The sequence below is a fragment of the Corythoichthys intestinalis genome, chromosome 17 (genome assembly GCF_030265065.1).
Source record: "Corythoichthys intestinalis isolate RoL2023-P3 chromosome 17, ASM3026506v1, whole genome shotgun sequence".
In the NCBI taxonomy this organism is placed as follows: Eukaryota; Metazoa; Chordata; class Actinopteri; order Syngnathiformes; family Syngnathidae; genus Corythoichthys; species Corythoichthys intestinalis.
Genome location: NC_080411.1, coordinates 17,154,140 through 17,171,349, shown reverse-complemented (window position 1 = coordinate 17,171,349; position 17,210 = coordinate 17,154,140). Strand labels below are relative to the sequence as shown.

Here is a 17,210-nt window from a genome sequence, read left to right as displayed (position 1 = left end):
CTAAACCCAGGCGCTGCTTAAACATTGTGAATCGTATATTTTAAGCGTGTCACGAGAAGAACGGATGCATTTCATCACATCAGCGTTTTGAGAGGAAGGCCAAACAGAGCTTTCACAATATAGAAAAACATCTAAACAAGCTCAGATTTCGTGACAATTTTTCAGTAAAAATAGGGAGGAAGTGGCGTGAAAATTGGCCTCCTCTGACACAACGACGAGTCGAGGGAGCTTAATATTTTCCATTGCATTTACCTGACCATTTCCGCGTTGACTTGCCGGCTGGCCGGACATGAAACGACCACATAAAAGTCCACTTAGTGCACCCGTCATACATTCTGCACCTTCCTGCGATCGATGCGCCACGGCCTTCGATGGCCTCGTCAAAGTGGTCTGGCCTTAAACTGAACATTGCTGTTTTTAACTCACTAGCTGCTGCCTGGCCGCCCAGTTCAAATGAATTTGGACGTTTATTGCCATCAATGGCACTGAAACGTAAGCATTAAAATCCGACTGTGTGACGTCGAGCTGTCATTTTGTTTTCAACTGCCTAGAAATCTTTTTCCTGTCTTTGTGTTCATGTATGTGTTGTTTTCTTGTCATCGCTTCCTCCTTGTGTCGACACATTGTTGTGTTCAGTTTCTTATTAACATCTCAATTGGTAAAGCGTAGCAATCATAACAACTTATGAACATAAAAGACTACTGAGAACATTCTTGGCTGTGAGGTGGGCTCTCAAAGTGCTGACTGTGGTGGTGCGTTCAGGAACAAGGAAATAGCTCCACAAGAATGAGGATGCTAGGTCTGATTGCTGCGTGTTTTGTCATGTAATGACATAGTACAGCAGTGACTCAATAGAATACCCCATTAGAAAAAAAAAAGAGACGTCAACCACTCTGCCCTCCGGTGGTTTTAGTAGTGCAGTGCCGTAAGGGAGCGGCAACCATAGGATATTCATTACTATGGCTAGACAAGTTAACTCACTCACACAGCTAATCATTTAAATCTGCGATTAACATCAGAGCCTTCAAAAAGAGTCCTGTCTGTTGAAGTAATACAGGGAAGGCTCAAGTACTTAGCACAGGGGTGTCCTAACTACGGCCCGGTGCCCAGTTTTTATTGGCCCGCAGCAAATAATGAAAATATCATTGAAAATGGCCTGCACAATAAGCTTGAGTTCAACCTACATTCTATTGTACTTCTCAGCTTTAACACTAGATAGAGCCAGTCACTTAAACAGTGCCTCTCCATTAGTTTAGGGTCAAAACCTAACATTAGGGGTGTGACAAAATATTGAAATGGTCGTGATACTTTGTATCCCAAAAGGTTAGTGATATGCTCTTGGCAAGAATCGATATATCATTTTTAAAAGTTGAGTTTGAGTCATTGCCTATTCATTTTGGGAGATTCTAGGGTCACTACCTGTTCTTTAATGCAAAATCAACAGGAAATGAACCATATATGTCCACAAATCAACAGGAAGTGACTGAAAATCAGTAGCAAATGACCTGAAATACTCCAAAATCCCAACTCATTGGTTGCCGCTGACAGCCGTTTCAACTGGGAGGGTGGCAGCGAATGAATATTCGGTTATTTGCTGCCATCCCGCTCACTTCAAATGGAGCAGAAGCTTGTTTATAATTGTTGTATCGCGATACGATTAGATTATCGTTACTGTGAGCCTTGTATCGCAAATCGTATCGTATCATGAGCTACCCAGAGGTTCCCGCCCCCTACCTAACAACATGTTGAAATCAATGTTGGGAAAAGTAGAATCTCAGAATTTTGCTTGATATAAATATTAAAAAAAACAATCCAAAGTGATAAATTGTGTTGGCATTTTTTTTTGAGTGATCGCACATTTTTGTTTAAAGAAGATACTAATACTTTAACCTAATTTTGTTGACAGGGTGAAAAGAACAATGGCTTCGATGTGCTGTACCACAATATGAAACATGGACAGATTTCCTCAAAGGAGCTGACGGACTTCATCAGGGAAAGGTAGAACAAAAAAACTGTCAGAGCATCTCATTGTTGGCACATGAGCTCAGTATTAAAATGTTTTCAGAGCTATTAGCTTCTTTTCGATGCTGCTAAATTGGCGTCCAAGAGTCATCATTAACAGATTGAGACAAATAGGATGTTTGCACACTCAATTTTCTGTATTCAAACTCGATTAATCGCATCACTAAATGAAAACAATTACAGGTACGGTAGTCCCCGGGTTACGACGGACTTGACTTATGCAATTTCGACGTTGGAACGCCAGATTCTCGTTCGCCATTGTCTCCAGTTGTTTTTTGTTTTTTTTTAAGCTGGTCAAACCGTACCTAATTGTACCACAAAGTGTCTTATTTTAACTTTATTAACTTGCTGTGTTCTGTCCTCACTAAACGTGAAGTTGCTCAGTAAACAAGGCACCTGTGGTTTTCGAAGCTTTTTCCTTCCTTCACTTTTGACAATTTGTAAAGCTGTAGCACACATATGTACACTTTTGTTCAAAATGACACACATTTTAACAATATAACACCTGACACAAAACGATTGGTGTTCAAATGTCCATCTCGTCTGATCAAAATAAAAATTTAGGAGATTAAATTAGCCTAATTTGCCTAGCAAAAGTCCGCTAGCTTAAGTGCTAACATATTTATAATTTTCATAGCATTCAATTGCTCACACATAATTCCACTAATGGAAGCTCTAAACTTAATAGCAAATGCATACACAGACATATATTAGTTGGAAAAACTTACAACCTTATGTGTGCCAAACAAGAGGGCAGGTGTCCTACATACTAGTCCTTCTAAAAAAATTAGCATATTGTGATAAAGTTCATTATTTTCTGTAATGTACTGGTAAACATTAGACTTTCATATATTGTAGATTCATTACACACAACTGAAGTAGTTCAAGCCTTTTATTGTTTTAATATTGATGATTTTGGCAAAAAAGTCAAGAAAAAACAACAATCCCTATCTAAAAAAATTTGCATATTTCATCCGACCAATACAAAAAAAAAATTTTTTTAATACAAAAAAAGTCAACCTTCAATTATTTTTTTTTTTTTATTCACTTGGTCGGGAATCCTTTTGCAGAAGTGACTGCTTCAATGCGGCGTGGCATGGAGGCAATCAGCCTGTGGCACTGCTGAGGTATTATGGAGGCCCAGGATGCTTTGAAAGCGGCCTTAAGCTCATCCACAGTGTTGGGTCTGGTGTCTCTAAACTTCCTTTTCTCAATATCCCACATATTCTCTAGGGGGTTCGGGTCAGGAGAGTTGGCAGGCCAATTGAGCACAGTAATGCCATGGTCAGTAAACCATTTACCAGTGATTTTGGCACTGTGAGCAGGTGCCAGGTTGTGCTGAAAAATGAAGTCTTCATCTCCATAAAGCTTTTCAGCAGATGGAAGCATGAAGTGCTCCAAAATCTGATAGCTAGTTGCATTAACCCTGCCCTTGATAAGAAACTCACTGATGGCACTCGCCCTCCCACTGCTTATTGGTGCCCTCTGGATACACCGATCATCATTAATCATCATGGAGATCCGGGATCAAGAAAGGCTCGCTCGCGTGAACCGGGCTAGGGTGGATGACGACTAATCTTCCTGAGCGGATTGCAGCGGACGTGGGCCTCCATGACACCCTCGGCCATCCCTCCCTACACTAACTTGAAAATCAACTTATCCAATGAACCTACTCCTATCGACAATATTGCAAGTTCCATGGCAATCAATGACTTTTGGGAAGATAATATAACTGAAAAAGAACAAAAACAACAAAAAAAGAAAATGAAAAGCACATGTAATGTGATGTATGCAACTCTACCATGTTAGACTGTGCGTCCCTGGCTGTAGGGGGACGGGTATTGATAAGCATATGCTTTTCCCGTCTGCCTTTGTCTGTCTTCGGTTTCCTTTCTTTCTTTGGGCAAATTATTCCACATTTTGTAACTGTCAAAGAAACCGATGATGATGATGACAATAAACATTTCATTCATTCAAAAAAAAAAAAAACAATAGACCAACAACAGCAGCTGACATGGCACCCCAGACCATGACTGACTGTGGGTACTTGACACTGGACTTCAGGCATTTTGGTATTTCCTTCTCCCCAGTCTTCCGCCAAACTCTGGCACCTTGATTTCCGAATGACATGCAAAATTTGCTTTCATCTGAAAAAAGTTCTTTGGACTGCTGAGCAACAGTCCAGTGCTGCTTCTCTGTAGCCCAGGTTAGGCGCTTCTGCCGCTGTTTCAGGTTCAAAAGTGGCTTGACCTGGGGAATGCGGCACCTGTAGCTCATTTCTAGCACACGCCTGTGCACTGTGGCTCTGGATGTTTCTACTCCAGACTCAGTCCACTGTTTCTGCAGGTCTCCCAAGGTCTGGAATCGGCCCTTCTCAATCGTTCTCAGGGTGCGGTCACCTCTTCTGGTTGTGCACAGTTTCCTGCCAGACTTTTTCCTTCCCACTGAGGTGCCTTGATATAGCACTCTGGGAACAGCCTAGTCGCTCAGAAATTTCCTTCTGTATCTTAGCCTCTTGCTTGAGGGTGTCAATGATGGCCTTCTGGATAGCAGTCAGGTCAGCAGTCTTGCCCATGATTGCTGTTTTGAGTAATGAACCAGGCTGGGAGTTTTTAAAAGCCTCAGGAATCTTTCGCAGGGGTTTTGAGTTAATTCGTTGATTAGGTTAGGAGCTTCTTTAGAGTACCTTTTCATGATATGCTAATTTTTTGGGATAGGGATTTTTGTTTTTTTCTTAACTTTTTTGCCAAAATCATCAATATTAAAACAATAAAAGGCTTGAACTACTTCAGTTGTATGTAATGAATGTAAAATGTATGAAAGTCTAATGTTTATCAGTACATTACAGAAAATAATGAACTTTATCACAATATACTAATTTTTTGTGGAGGACCAGTACATCACAGACGAGTCTCCTACTCAGTCATAGAAGCCAAGGTGACAGCCCGTCACACCCAATGCTGCCACCAGAGGGCAGTGTATCTTCCATCGTGAAACAAAATAAAATACTTTTTTGACTTTGTGGATAATTATTTTTTTAAAGGGTTGATTCCGACTTACGCGGAAATTCGGGTTACGTCGCCAGCGTAGGAACGGCACTCGTTCATAACACGGGAACTACCTGTAATTGTCACTGATATTTTATAAATAAAACTGCATTGTTTGTTTTCAACCTATCCTGCTTGGTTGATCAGGAATTATTTCAACCCTTTGGCAAGTGACCTTTTATGGTTTAAAAGAAAACTTAAATGAATGAACATCTGACGTGGACATCACATTTTGGATCAAGTACACCAAAATTTTAACATCAGGCATTCATTCAAATATCCACTTTTATTTTTATATTATTTTCATATCTTTTTTTATTGAATGAATACATTTATAATTTAATAAAATATGAATAAAAACACTGCCATTGGCTGGCAACCAATTCAAGGTGTACCTTGCCGACTCTATATTTCGCTGGAATAGGCTCTAGCACCGCGTGACCCTCGTGAGAAAAAGCGGAACAGAAAATTAATGCATGAATAAAAACAAAACGTTAAATATGAGCACTGGTTATGGCCCCCAATAACACTCTTTGATTTTCAAATTTCACTGTATTAAAGTCATTCCCTGCCATTGACAAGTGCAATTCATTTTAACTGGCATTTAAGCAGCGATCATACTCCTTCTAGTGGTGGGAAAAGCATCAGAGGTGGGTAATAACACGTTACATTTACTCGCATTACATTTATGGTAATTTTCGGGCTATAAGGTGCACCTGACCATAAGCCGCACCCACCAAATTTGACATGAAAACGACATTTGTTCATAGAAAAGCCGCATCGGACTACAAGCCGAAGTTGTCCGCACTATTATGGGATATTTATACCAAATGATAATAACCGGTAACAATTTATTTGACAGTGGTGTCATAAGACTGTCATAAGACCGTCATAATTATGACGCTGTCATGAGCATTAATGAATGCTTATGACAGATGTCATTAAGTGTCATTCAGAAAATTATCTCACTTTCAATGGATGTAAAAGATTCCGGACTGGACATAAATGGATTTGGTGACAAAATTTGTCGAATGACACTTAGTGACATCTGTCATAAGCATTCATTAATGCCCATGACAGTCTCATGTAATAACTATGATGGTCTTATGACAGTCCTATGACTGCCAAATAAAGTGTTACCTATTAACTCAAATAAATCAAGAAGTAAGCCACATTGGACTATATAAACTGCGGGATTCAAAATGGAAGGATAGGATTTATTGTCCGAAAATTACGGTTCTTGAGTCACTTTTTTAGAAAAATGTATATCAAACAGTATTTTTACCAAGCTATACTTTTTACTTTTTACTTGAGTTGATTTATGAAGAAGAAATACTACTCTTACTTCGCTGCTTTTGGCTATTTTTTGCCAGAGATGCCAACAGTGGCTCTACCAATGAGACGTCGCAACAATAATCACATGACTCCTTATACCGGCCTGTTCAATCATTTAGTGTCTTTAAAGCACCGTAAAAAAAATTTAATTATTTGACGTTGAGCGCTGCCTTCAACTTGACTTAAAAGCGCGGATTTTAACGTCTTTCCCAGGATTTATTTGGCACCGATTGACCACGGAAAACCAGAAATATGATCCTTTTATCTTAAAATTTGTTTAAAAAAATAAACCACCGTGAGGAGTTACTCACAATTTTACTCATGACATGAGTATTTTTTCACCAAATATTTTTTACTTGTACTTGAGTACATTTTTTTTTTATTACTACTTTTATTTTTACTTAATTAGTATTATTTTGAAGTAACTTTACTCTTACTTCAGTAAATATTTTGGCTACTCTAACCACTTCTGAAAGGCACACTGTCAATAGACAATCTCCGCTATCTTGTCAATGCCACTATCGCCGTGCTTCTCAATTATTTTCTCTTATGCCCCCCCACGAAGATGTAAATGTTTCGCGCCCGCCCCCCCACTCTCTGCCGCCACTGTAAATAGTACCATTTGTCTCTAAAATTATTATAAGTACACCTCTGCATAACATTGTCCTTTAATATTAAAGGAAAAAAGTAATATAAATCAATTTAGAATAAAGTAAGACTTTATTAACATTGTTTTGACCGTAACAGAAAAGAGGAAAGACGCATCAATTTGCTTGAATAAAAAAAGTCATTTCCAAACTGTAAAAATACACCCAAGGTACATTTTTTGACCATTTGATACTGAAAAATAAAACTTAATAAAATCAATCAATGATAATAAATTAAAATTACACAACAGTGTCATAGGACAGTGTGACAGTTTTTATTTTAGCTGCAGGCAGTATCAGCTCCTTTGTTATTGTGTGGGGTTGTTTTGCACTGAGCATGCTAACAGGGCACGCTGGTTTACTGCTGTAACATTGACAAAGAGGGACGTTTGCTGGCAATATTCGACACGTTTTCGCTGAAAAATGATCAAGCTGCTTATCAATGTGATCGGGGTCTAATGTCTTTAGGTGACGTCTTAATTGATTTGGCTTCCCACTGTCTGCTGTAAACATTTTTACACACAGTAAACAGACTGGTCTTTCCCTCGTCTCTTTCTGTATTCTTTTCTGTGTGCTCTTATTCTATTAAAAAATACTGCGCATACTCAGAAAATGAGAGTGCCATTGCTACCTACTGAATGGGTGTGCAAGTACACATTATTCTCGTACGGCAAAAAAGTATGTTTCCCCGAGGTCACATGGGCCACCCCTAGGGGGTGCGGCCCGCTATTTGAGAAGTACTGCACTATAGTATGATGATTTATCATTTTCTTCTCTTGTTGCCAGGAGCGTCATCGAAGAGTCCTACGCCAGGTCCATGACCAAGCTGGTCAAGACCGCGGGGAACTTTTCACAGCTCGGGTAGGTTGGCGGAAATTTTGAGCTAGGCGTAGCGGCACAAGCTTATGTCACACTCTCCTTTGAGTGCAGGACGTTTGCCCCCATGTGGGAGGTCTTCAAGGGGTCCACAGAGAAATTGGCCATCTGCCACATGGAGCTGGTGCGCAAGCTGCAGGAACTCATCAAAGATGTGCACAAGTATGTGGAGGAGCAGGCCAAAGCGCACAAAAAGGTCAGCGTCCAGACGAACCACCTTCTGAAATCAAATGTACCGGACAGCAACTCGCAATCTTTTTTTTTCTCTTTTTTTTTTGAAGACAAAAGAAGAGGTGGCGTCCACATTGGAAGCTGTGCAGAACATCCAGAGCACCGGACAGGCTCTACAGAAGTCCAAGGAGAACTACAACGCCAAAATGGTGGAGCAGGAGCGCCTGCGCAAGGAAGGCGCCGCCCAGAGAGACGTAGACAAGGTAGGACGCGGATCAAAACTGCTAAACGGGTTTGCAATGTACGGCCATTTTTTGTTTCTTGACAGGCGGGAATAAAAGCCAAAAAAGCCACCGAGACCTACAAGTCGTACGTGGAGAAGTATGCCTACGCCAAGTCTGACTTTGAGCTCAAGATGGAGGAAACGGCACAGGTGAGAGTCAATGTTGTCACATCATTCGTTTGCCGTTTTATTAGACCGCGAGATGATTTCTCATGTCATTCTCAAAAGTGGACCACATGAAATCAACCTCAGAGTAATTACAAATTTGAGTTCAGGCGGTCTGTCAACATGAAATGGGCTCGTCTTGCGGTGGACTTGCGCTAAAGACCACCCAGATGTATGATGACCTCATACCTTTTAGAATACCCGCTGTATTATGTATTCATGTTTTGTGGTGTTTTGGTTGTAGTAATTTAAGTGTGTTCCAAGGAAGAAGGCAGTTTAAAAAATTGAGATTTTTTTTCCCACTAGAAACTAATGATAGTAACAGGATCGTGTAATACAGCGCGTCTTGCGGAGGTGCCAGCAGAGTAAGGCTGCAACTATCGATTATTTAGGTAATCGATTAATTTATCGATTGGTTAGTTCGAATAATCGAGTCATCAGATTGAAAACATTTAATGCCTTTCAGAATAAAGAAATGTGCTTATGCTTGCAATAATATTTATTTTGGCTCGCTAAGATTGCTCTTTCAAAAGGGCATTAAATATGAATGCAAAATAAAATTCCTTGAGTGTTTCTTAAAACTATGCAGAATTGCACTTTCATTTCACAGGAGCAATAAATGACAATATATGCATTTAGGACCTAATTGAAATACCTCAGCTTAGCCTCAAACAGTATAAAAGAAATTAAGATCTAAGTAGAACAAAAGAATTTGTGTAAGAAAAGTCTGCTAGCTTATAAATGCTATAAAATGCTAATGTTTTTCTTTTTTTTTCTTGTCTTCAAAGCTCTTAACATATCGCTCAAACACATTCCAACAAAAGGCTGCTTAATAAACTAAATTACAAATTAAACTAAACTATAAATGAGGATCTATGTACAACAAAAAAACAATTGGCTATCTTACATAGCAAAAGTCCGCTAGCTTAAATGCTAATGTTTTTTTTTTTACAATGATCTTAACAAATGGTTCAGACACATATTCCCACAAAAACAGCTAAATATATCTATAAACTAATTTACGAATGCATTAAAAAAACATGAGCTCAAACAAAAACTTAGCTTATGTTGGTCTTAACAGGGAGCAGATGGATTCACCCTTGTGAAATGAGGCAGACCAGAGGGCCGTGTATCCACCCAAAGCAATAAAACTAAATGCAAACACTTTCAAAATAAACCATTACAACGCCACTTTAATTAGACGAATACTCGAAGGAGCAAAATTTAATTTGAATCTTTTTTTCTAATCGATTACTCAAGTTAATCGATTAATCGTTGCAGCACTAAACTTAAGTTCCATTTCCCTGCTGACTGCCAGAGGCGGTGCTAAAGCACTGAATGACCAATCTCAGCATTTGCCGTGCGATTGGCTTGCAGCCAATTCATGGTATACCCCACCACTTAACTGGGGATAGGCTCCAGCACCCCCGCAACCTTCATGAGGATAAGCGGCACGGAAGATGAATGAATAAAACCGTAATAATTGATAATGTACTAGTCAAGTTGTATTTTGTAATGACCCCAAATTAACGTTTCCTATTAAAAGGTTCAAAATAATGTAGATTTCTATTTATAATTTCTATTATATTTCTTTTGTAGAAATTTCAGAATATTGAAGAAAGCCACATCATTCACATTAAGGACATCATCAAGTCCTACTCGCAGTCTGTGGACGAAACGCACGTCCAAATCGGAGAGGTGAGTGCACGCTCGCAAGTACACACAGATTCACAAGTGCACACACAGGGTCCGGAACATTCCTCCGGGCAGAGCAGAGGTAGGAGTTGACCCCATTGGGTTCACCGAGCGTCATATCCATTCACGTCTGCTTTGATCTCGCTAATGGTTTCACCGGGAAGCAGGAAACGCCACGTTCCGCGCCGGACAAATTAGAAAGTCATCAAAACTCATGTAAAACACCTCCGTCGCGCTTCCACTTGTTTGCCAACGTTTCAAATTCACTCGCGGAGGCAAGCCAACGCGGCGGGATGAAGTTCTCGGTGCTGTACTGCTTGAAACGCCCATGTAGGGGCGCTCCACTCCACAAAAAGATTCTCTGGAGCCAGCTCCAGCTGTTTGTCACAATGAAAAATAGCCAAACTCCCAAAACAAGGACCCTATTTATAAGTATTGTCACAGTAAATGTGTTTTAATGTTTACAATGAAAATAAAGGATTCTACTCTATTTTAAATCGCAGAAAAATAGGGTTTCTTTTCTTTTTCAAGTTTTTTTTTTCTACAGTAGATACTTGCAATTGTATGGGCAATTAGAAAGTGTTTTTTTTTTTTTTTTTTTTTTTTTTATTCAAAAGTATTTTCCACGGGACATAAAAAATCTGTCTTGAGAATATATATATATATATGTATATATATATATATATATATATATATATATATATATATATAGATATATACATTTTTTTTTAAATTTGAAAAGTCACAGGATTTGAAGTGGGATGGAGCCAGCATTGATCTAAGAAGAACTAAGAATTCTGACTCACAATTGGGACTTTAATTCTTACTTTAGAGTCAGTGAAAAAGTCTGAATTTTATTCTCACTCACAAAGAAATGTATTCTCAGAAATCTTACTTTTTAAAATTCTCAGAAAGTGACTTAACCCTTTAACACCGAACGTGTCGGCAGCGACGCGTTTACGCATATCATCTTTGAAGCGTCGTCACGCTGTAATTACATCACCCACGTGCTGCTGGTTGGTCTCGTTTGAAAGTGCGAAAGTTGATGTCCACACCAGTTTTTATTTGAAGTCAATCGGCCAAGAAGAACGGGAGATAATGTCATTTGAGTTATATAGTTTTATTGCACTCATAAATATGCATTAAAACGCTGCATGGACCATGTATCCATCTCCATATTTCCATCATTTCTTGTCCTTTTTCAAAAGCGAAAGCAGCACAAAAGACTACTTATACCAAGAGTCGTTGTGATGTCAGGAAGGACGAACCGAATCTGATAATTTTTAATAAATTTCCGAGCGAGGCGCCAACTATTGAAAGGGAGGCATGCGAAGCAAGCAGCGGCCGGTGTCGTGCCGAAAAATGCACAACACCGGTTGGTTTGAGCGAGCGACTTTGAAACGTGCAGAATGAATCTAAAACTACATTTAGCACAAGCTAATGCGTTATTTCATTAACTCAAGGAAGAAGACGAGTCGTCTTTGTCGTTGTTTTCCTCTGATGAATCGGCGTCTCTGCGAGTAGAAGTGACAGTAGAGCGCAATCGGCGAAAGAGTAGGCTGTGTGACGTTGTGTGTGACGCAGCTCCGTGACCTGTTCAAGAAGCTTTATTGAGTGCGCAAAAAAAAAAAAAAACCTTTATTGGGTCGCATGCCTGAAAAATTTGAATTGAACCACTTGTCAGTATTTTTTAAAATACTTTTTTTCAATGTTATATATATTTTTTCTTCACTATAATCTTTTCGATTTTTATGTAGATGTGTGTGCGAGAAGCTTGATTGCATGTACGTATATACTTTTGATAAGGTGATGGGTACAACACCTAACTTCACAAAGAGATATATTCCTAACCCTTTTTGTGTTAGATGATATATATAAATTTTTTTCTCACTATTTTGCACACTATATAGACTGTTTTGACCATAGTATGTGTAAAGGCCAAAAACGCCTTTGACCATACCTGCTGTTTGTGTTGAATTGTCAAACATAAAACTATTCAATCTTATTTTTTTCTATTGAATGTTTATCTTAACAAGTTGAATAAATATTATCAAGCTTCAAAACGGTTGGTCGAGCATGTTTGTTTGTCAATGGGACGTCAACATTACAAATTTTGAAAAAAGATTTTGGGATTTTTTTGTCTTTTTGGGTCCAACATGTGGATTTTAATTGGTCAGTGAAGAAAACAACAGTTTAGACATGAAGTTCAAGGTGTCCTGAAAAAAGGGACCCAATTTGGCCATTGTAAAAAATCTTTTCTTTGAAATATAAAGGCAACATCAAATGCATGCAAATTCGGCCAAAATAGGCTTAGGTGTTAAAGGGTTAAAGTGAGAAGTCTGACCAATCTTTTTTTTTTTTTCTCTCAACTATTATTTGGGGCTCGTGTCTTTATTTTTTTGAAGTCCACCAACAAAAAGTCATATTTTAAGAGAAATGCTTATTTTTCAGACAGGTTTTTTGCAGTAGGAGATAAGCCTGAATGATATATCGTTTAAACATTGTCATCGCGATGTGCGCGTGCGCGATAGTCCCATCGCAAGCACGTGCGATAGTTTTTTTTTTTCTAATCCACATATGCCATGCTTTCTGCTTTGCCACAGCCTCACACCCTCCCTCTCCCAGCCCTTTGTTCCTCACAGTCACTGCAGCACTTGCTTATTAAAGTTAACGATGCTCGTCGTCTTAGATCTTGCCAAAGAAAGGGACTTCAAAGCAGAGCAATGTGTCAATCATCGTTTAACTTGTTAAACAGTTTCTGCAAGGAAGCCGCACTGGAATAAATGTGTGTGTGTGTGGAGACGTTGGAGACATATAAAATAAATACCAGAAGTGATCATGAGGAGTTTGAAATTTCTACATGTCACTCCAAGACTCACAGCTAAGGTAGATAAACAGAAGCATTTAATAAAGCCAAGCATTTTTCTATTACAGTACTTTATTCTTGTTCAAAAATGATTTGGTTGGACAGTTATGTTTAAAACTGATAATAATTATGACATTTGAAGTGTTAAAAACCATTTATTTATATACATTTTTAAAATCAATTTGGGGGGAAAAAAGTGAGAAAAAACATGTCTTATATTTATCTCTTTCCAATGCTAAATCTGAATAAATACATTGAGCACAAAAAAACACACACACAAAAAAAATAATAAAATTGGGGGGGTGCGCTACTTCGCGGTTTTTCACTTATCGCAGCTGGTTCTGGTCTCCATTAACCGCAAAAAACAAGGGATCACTGTACACTGTGGTGATGGTGAGTCATCCAAAGTCTTTCCAAACAGTTATTCAAGTCGTCTAATGAAAATTTCTGTAAAAAAAAAAAAACATATATATATTTTTTGTAATATCGCAATATAATATTGCAATATATCGTGAACCCCCCAAAAATCGCAACAATAGTTTTTTTCCAGTATCATTCAGGCCTACTAGGAGATAGTATGCATTGGCTTTTAGAAATAAAGTTGCATGTAAATTGCATTTCATGTACGAGGCAATGCAAAGTGCTTTTCAATGAACAGTAAAGTATAGAAATAAATGAATAGGAAAACCAAAATCACAGTAATATAATACTGAGATGAAAACAATTAAGAGGAGCTAGTTTAATTAAAAACATAGTGCAAGATTCATGACTAGGCACAAGAAAAAAGTAACGTTTTAAGCCTGGATATAAAAGTGTCTAAAATTGGGGATAATTTAATTTCCATAGGCAGTTTATTGCATTTTTTGTTTGCAGCATTAGAACTAAATGCTGCTTTGCTTCTCCAGGTTTGGTTAAGGCTAGCTTACCTAGGTCCTATACTTTCTGAACAAACCATACAAGCAATAAAGTGGGACTCACTTTTCACATACTTCTTCTCAGTTTGGCTCTAACACTAGAAATATAGAACAAGACAGATGCTATTTCACTACTCAGTAGTCCACTGAGAGGCGCTCGAGTCCGCCGAGAAATTCTTCCCCAGACGCCCGCAGCTGAAGCGGCTCGTAAATTGGAAGCGATGCGTGATGACGGGCCGCCGCGGGTTATTTCGCGCCGAAAGCGGCCATCGGCGCTCCCCGCGTTTAAAAAGTTTCCTGGCCAGGAAATGGCAAGTGGTCGTAGCTCTCTGACGAGGTGTGGCAGAGCGACACTCGTGCACGTCGTCGCGGGATCGCGCTGAGTCACCGCGGCCGGCGGCGTTCGTGCCGCTGACGAGGCCGAGCAAATGTTTACATGCACTCAACACTCACGTAAAGAGCAGCATGCGATAAGTCTTAACACGTCATATGTCAGAGTGGCTGGCCTTCTTTCATTTGTTGCGTTTTGAAGAATAAGGTATGTGTAATATTATCCCTATATAGCAAAGGTGCAGTATGAAAAATGTACTGTCAATCCCCACAAACTTGGACAATTTTAATCCAGGGCCATTGGTCACTTCAGAAGACATTTACTCAAACATTATCATTAGCTTAAAGGTACTATATTTAGTGTTAATTCAAAATACTTTTGTACTCCATGTATGTTATTTCTACCACTGCCCTGATGAGTAAACAACTGAGACTGTCCCAAAAAACCCTTTTTTCTTCCCTTCAAAAGAGACTGTTCGGATGGACATGTGCCTGTGCATGCCCCTGTGGCAGCAGCGCTGTTTTACCGAGCCTCCGAGCTGGCGCTTGGGTCCAACTGATTTTATGGGTTTCAGCACCATGAGTGAGCATTGTGTTATTATTGACATAAACAATGGCGAGCCACTAGTTTATTTTTTTATTGAAAATTTTACAAATTGTAATAAAACGAAAACATTAAGAGGGGTTTTAGTATAAAATTTCTATAACTTGTGCTAACATTTATCTTTTAAGAACTACAAGTCTTTCCATCCATGGATCGCTTTAAGAGAATGTTAATATTGGTAATGCCATCTTGTTGATTTATTGTAATAATAAACAAATACAGTACTTATGTACCATATGTTGAATGTATATATCTGTCTTGTGTCTTATCTTTCCATTCCAACAATAATATACAGAAAAATATGGCATCTTTTATAGATGGTTTGAATCGCGATTAATTACGATTAATTAATTTTTAAGCTGTAATTAACTCGATTAAAAATTTTAATCGTTTGACAGCCTTCGTAAAAAGTAAAAGTATTTTTGCCCGATGCAAAAATGTCATATATATTTTAGATTGTAAATTTAAAAAAGTAATAAAATAGACTGCACTGTAAATAGAAGCTCAAAAAACTCCAAAACTTGTCATAATGGTGGACTGATCAGGTGCATACCCCCATTTACTGTATAAGTGTGTGCAGCACCCATTTAAAGGCGCACTGCTCTCACAGTTTTTTTTTAAATTGGTCAATATTTTGTTCACCTGCCTAATCTTGCTTGTACTTGTGTTGCTCCCTCTTGTGCTCACTAATGGTATTGTTGCACGGGGTTTATTGTTTGCGCTGGAGGCATGAAAATGAAACTATCAATTCACAATGAGAGAAAAATAAACAAAAGTAACGTACAAATAAGTGCTGTAAAATGTAGTGAAGTAAAAGTAAAAAGTACCACCTCATATTTGTACTCAAGTAAAGCTCAGATATACAAAAATGTACTTCAGTTCAGTAACAAAGTAGTTTTACATTACATTCCACCACTGGCCGGAGAGGGCAGTTGCGAATCGTCCAGGATAACTGTAAAGATGCGGCTTGACTGATCGCCGCTTCATCATCGACATTTTCAGAGGATCAGTGGGGTAAAAAAGATTGGGTTTTAAAATGCTTTTATTTATAATGCTTTGATCTCATTGGTTGCCGTTGAAAGCCATAGCCGTCCCAATCCATTTTGACTGGGACGGTTGGATCATTCGGTACATATACATGTATATATACAGTGCCTTGCAAATGTATTCGGCCCCCTTGAACCTTGCAACCTTTCGCCACATTTCAGGCTTCAAACATAAAGATATAAAATTTTAATTTTTTGTCAAGAATCAACAACAAGTGGGACACAATCGTGAAGTGGAACAAAATTTATTGGATAATTTAAACTTTTTTAACAAATAAAAAACTGAAAATTGGGGAGTGCAATATTATTCGGCCCCCTTGCGTTAATACTTTGTAGCGCCACCTTTTGCTCCAATTACAGCTGCAAGTCGCTTGGGGTATCTTTCTATCAGTTTTGCACATCGAGAGACTGACATTCTTGCCCATTCTTCCTTGCAAAACAGCTCGAGCTCAGTGAGGTTGGATGGAGAGTGTTTGTGAACAGCAGTCTTCAGCTCTTTCCACAGATTCTCGATTGGATTCAGGTCTGGACTTTGACTTGGCCATTCTAACACCTGGATACGTTTATTTTTGAACCATTCCATTGTAGATTTGGCTTTATGTTTTGGATCATTGTCCTGTTGGAAGATAAATCTCGGTCTCAGTCTCAGGTCTTGTGCAGATACCAGCAGGTTTTCTTCCAGAATGTTCCTGTATTTGGCTGTATACATCTTCCCGTCAATTTTAACCATCTTCCCTGTCCCTGCTGAAGAAAAGCAGGCCCAAACCATGATGCTGCCACCACCATGTTTGACAGTGGGGATGGTGTGTTCAGGGTGATGAGCTGTGTTGCTTTTACGCCAAACATATCGTTTTGCATTGTGGCCAAAAAGTTCAATTTTGGTTTCATCTCACCAGAGCACCTTCTTCCACATGTTTGGTGTGTCTCCCAGGTGGCTTGTGGCAAACTTTAAACGAGACTTTTTATGGGTATCTTTGAGAAATGGCTTTCTTCTTGCCACTCTTCCATAAAGGCCAGATTTGTGCAGTGTACGACTGATTGTTGTCCTATGGACAGACTCTCCCACCTCAGCTGTAGATCTCTGCAGTTCATCCAGAGGGATCATGGGCCTCTTGGCTGCATCTCTGATCAGTTTTCTCCTTGTTTGAGAAGAAAGTTTGGAAGGACGACCGGGTCTTGGTAGATTTGCAGTGGTCTGATGCTCCTTCC

The 17,210-nt window shown here is 39.0% G+C and overlaps 1 protein-coding gene across 4 annotated transcripts in view; it reads left to right on the top strand.

The window, feature by feature from the left end:
- Nucleotides 1–17,210, top strand: part of fcho2 (FCH and mu domain containing endocytic adaptor 2) — an 84,360-nt gene that overhangs the window by 6,477 nt on the left and 60,673 nt on the right. For all 4 annotated transcript variants that reach the window (XM_057818409.1, XM_057818410.1, XM_057818412.1 and 1 more), the window contains exons 2-7: nucleotides 1,907–1,998; nucleotides 7,838–7,912; nucleotides 7,982–8,123; nucleotides 8,209–8,361; nucleotides 8,427–8,531; nucleotides 10,146–10,244. In XM_057818409.1, the coding sequence (XP_057674392.1) occupies nucleotides 1,907–1,998; nucleotides 7,838–7,912; nucleotides 7,982–8,123; nucleotides 8,209–8,361; nucleotides 8,427–8,531; nucleotides 10,146–10,244 (666 nt within the window). The remainder of the gene's footprint in view (nucleotides 1–1,906; nucleotides 1,999–7,837; nucleotides 7,913–7,981; nucleotides 8,124–8,208; nucleotides 8,362–8,426; nucleotides 8,532–10,145; nucleotides 10,245–17,210) is intronic.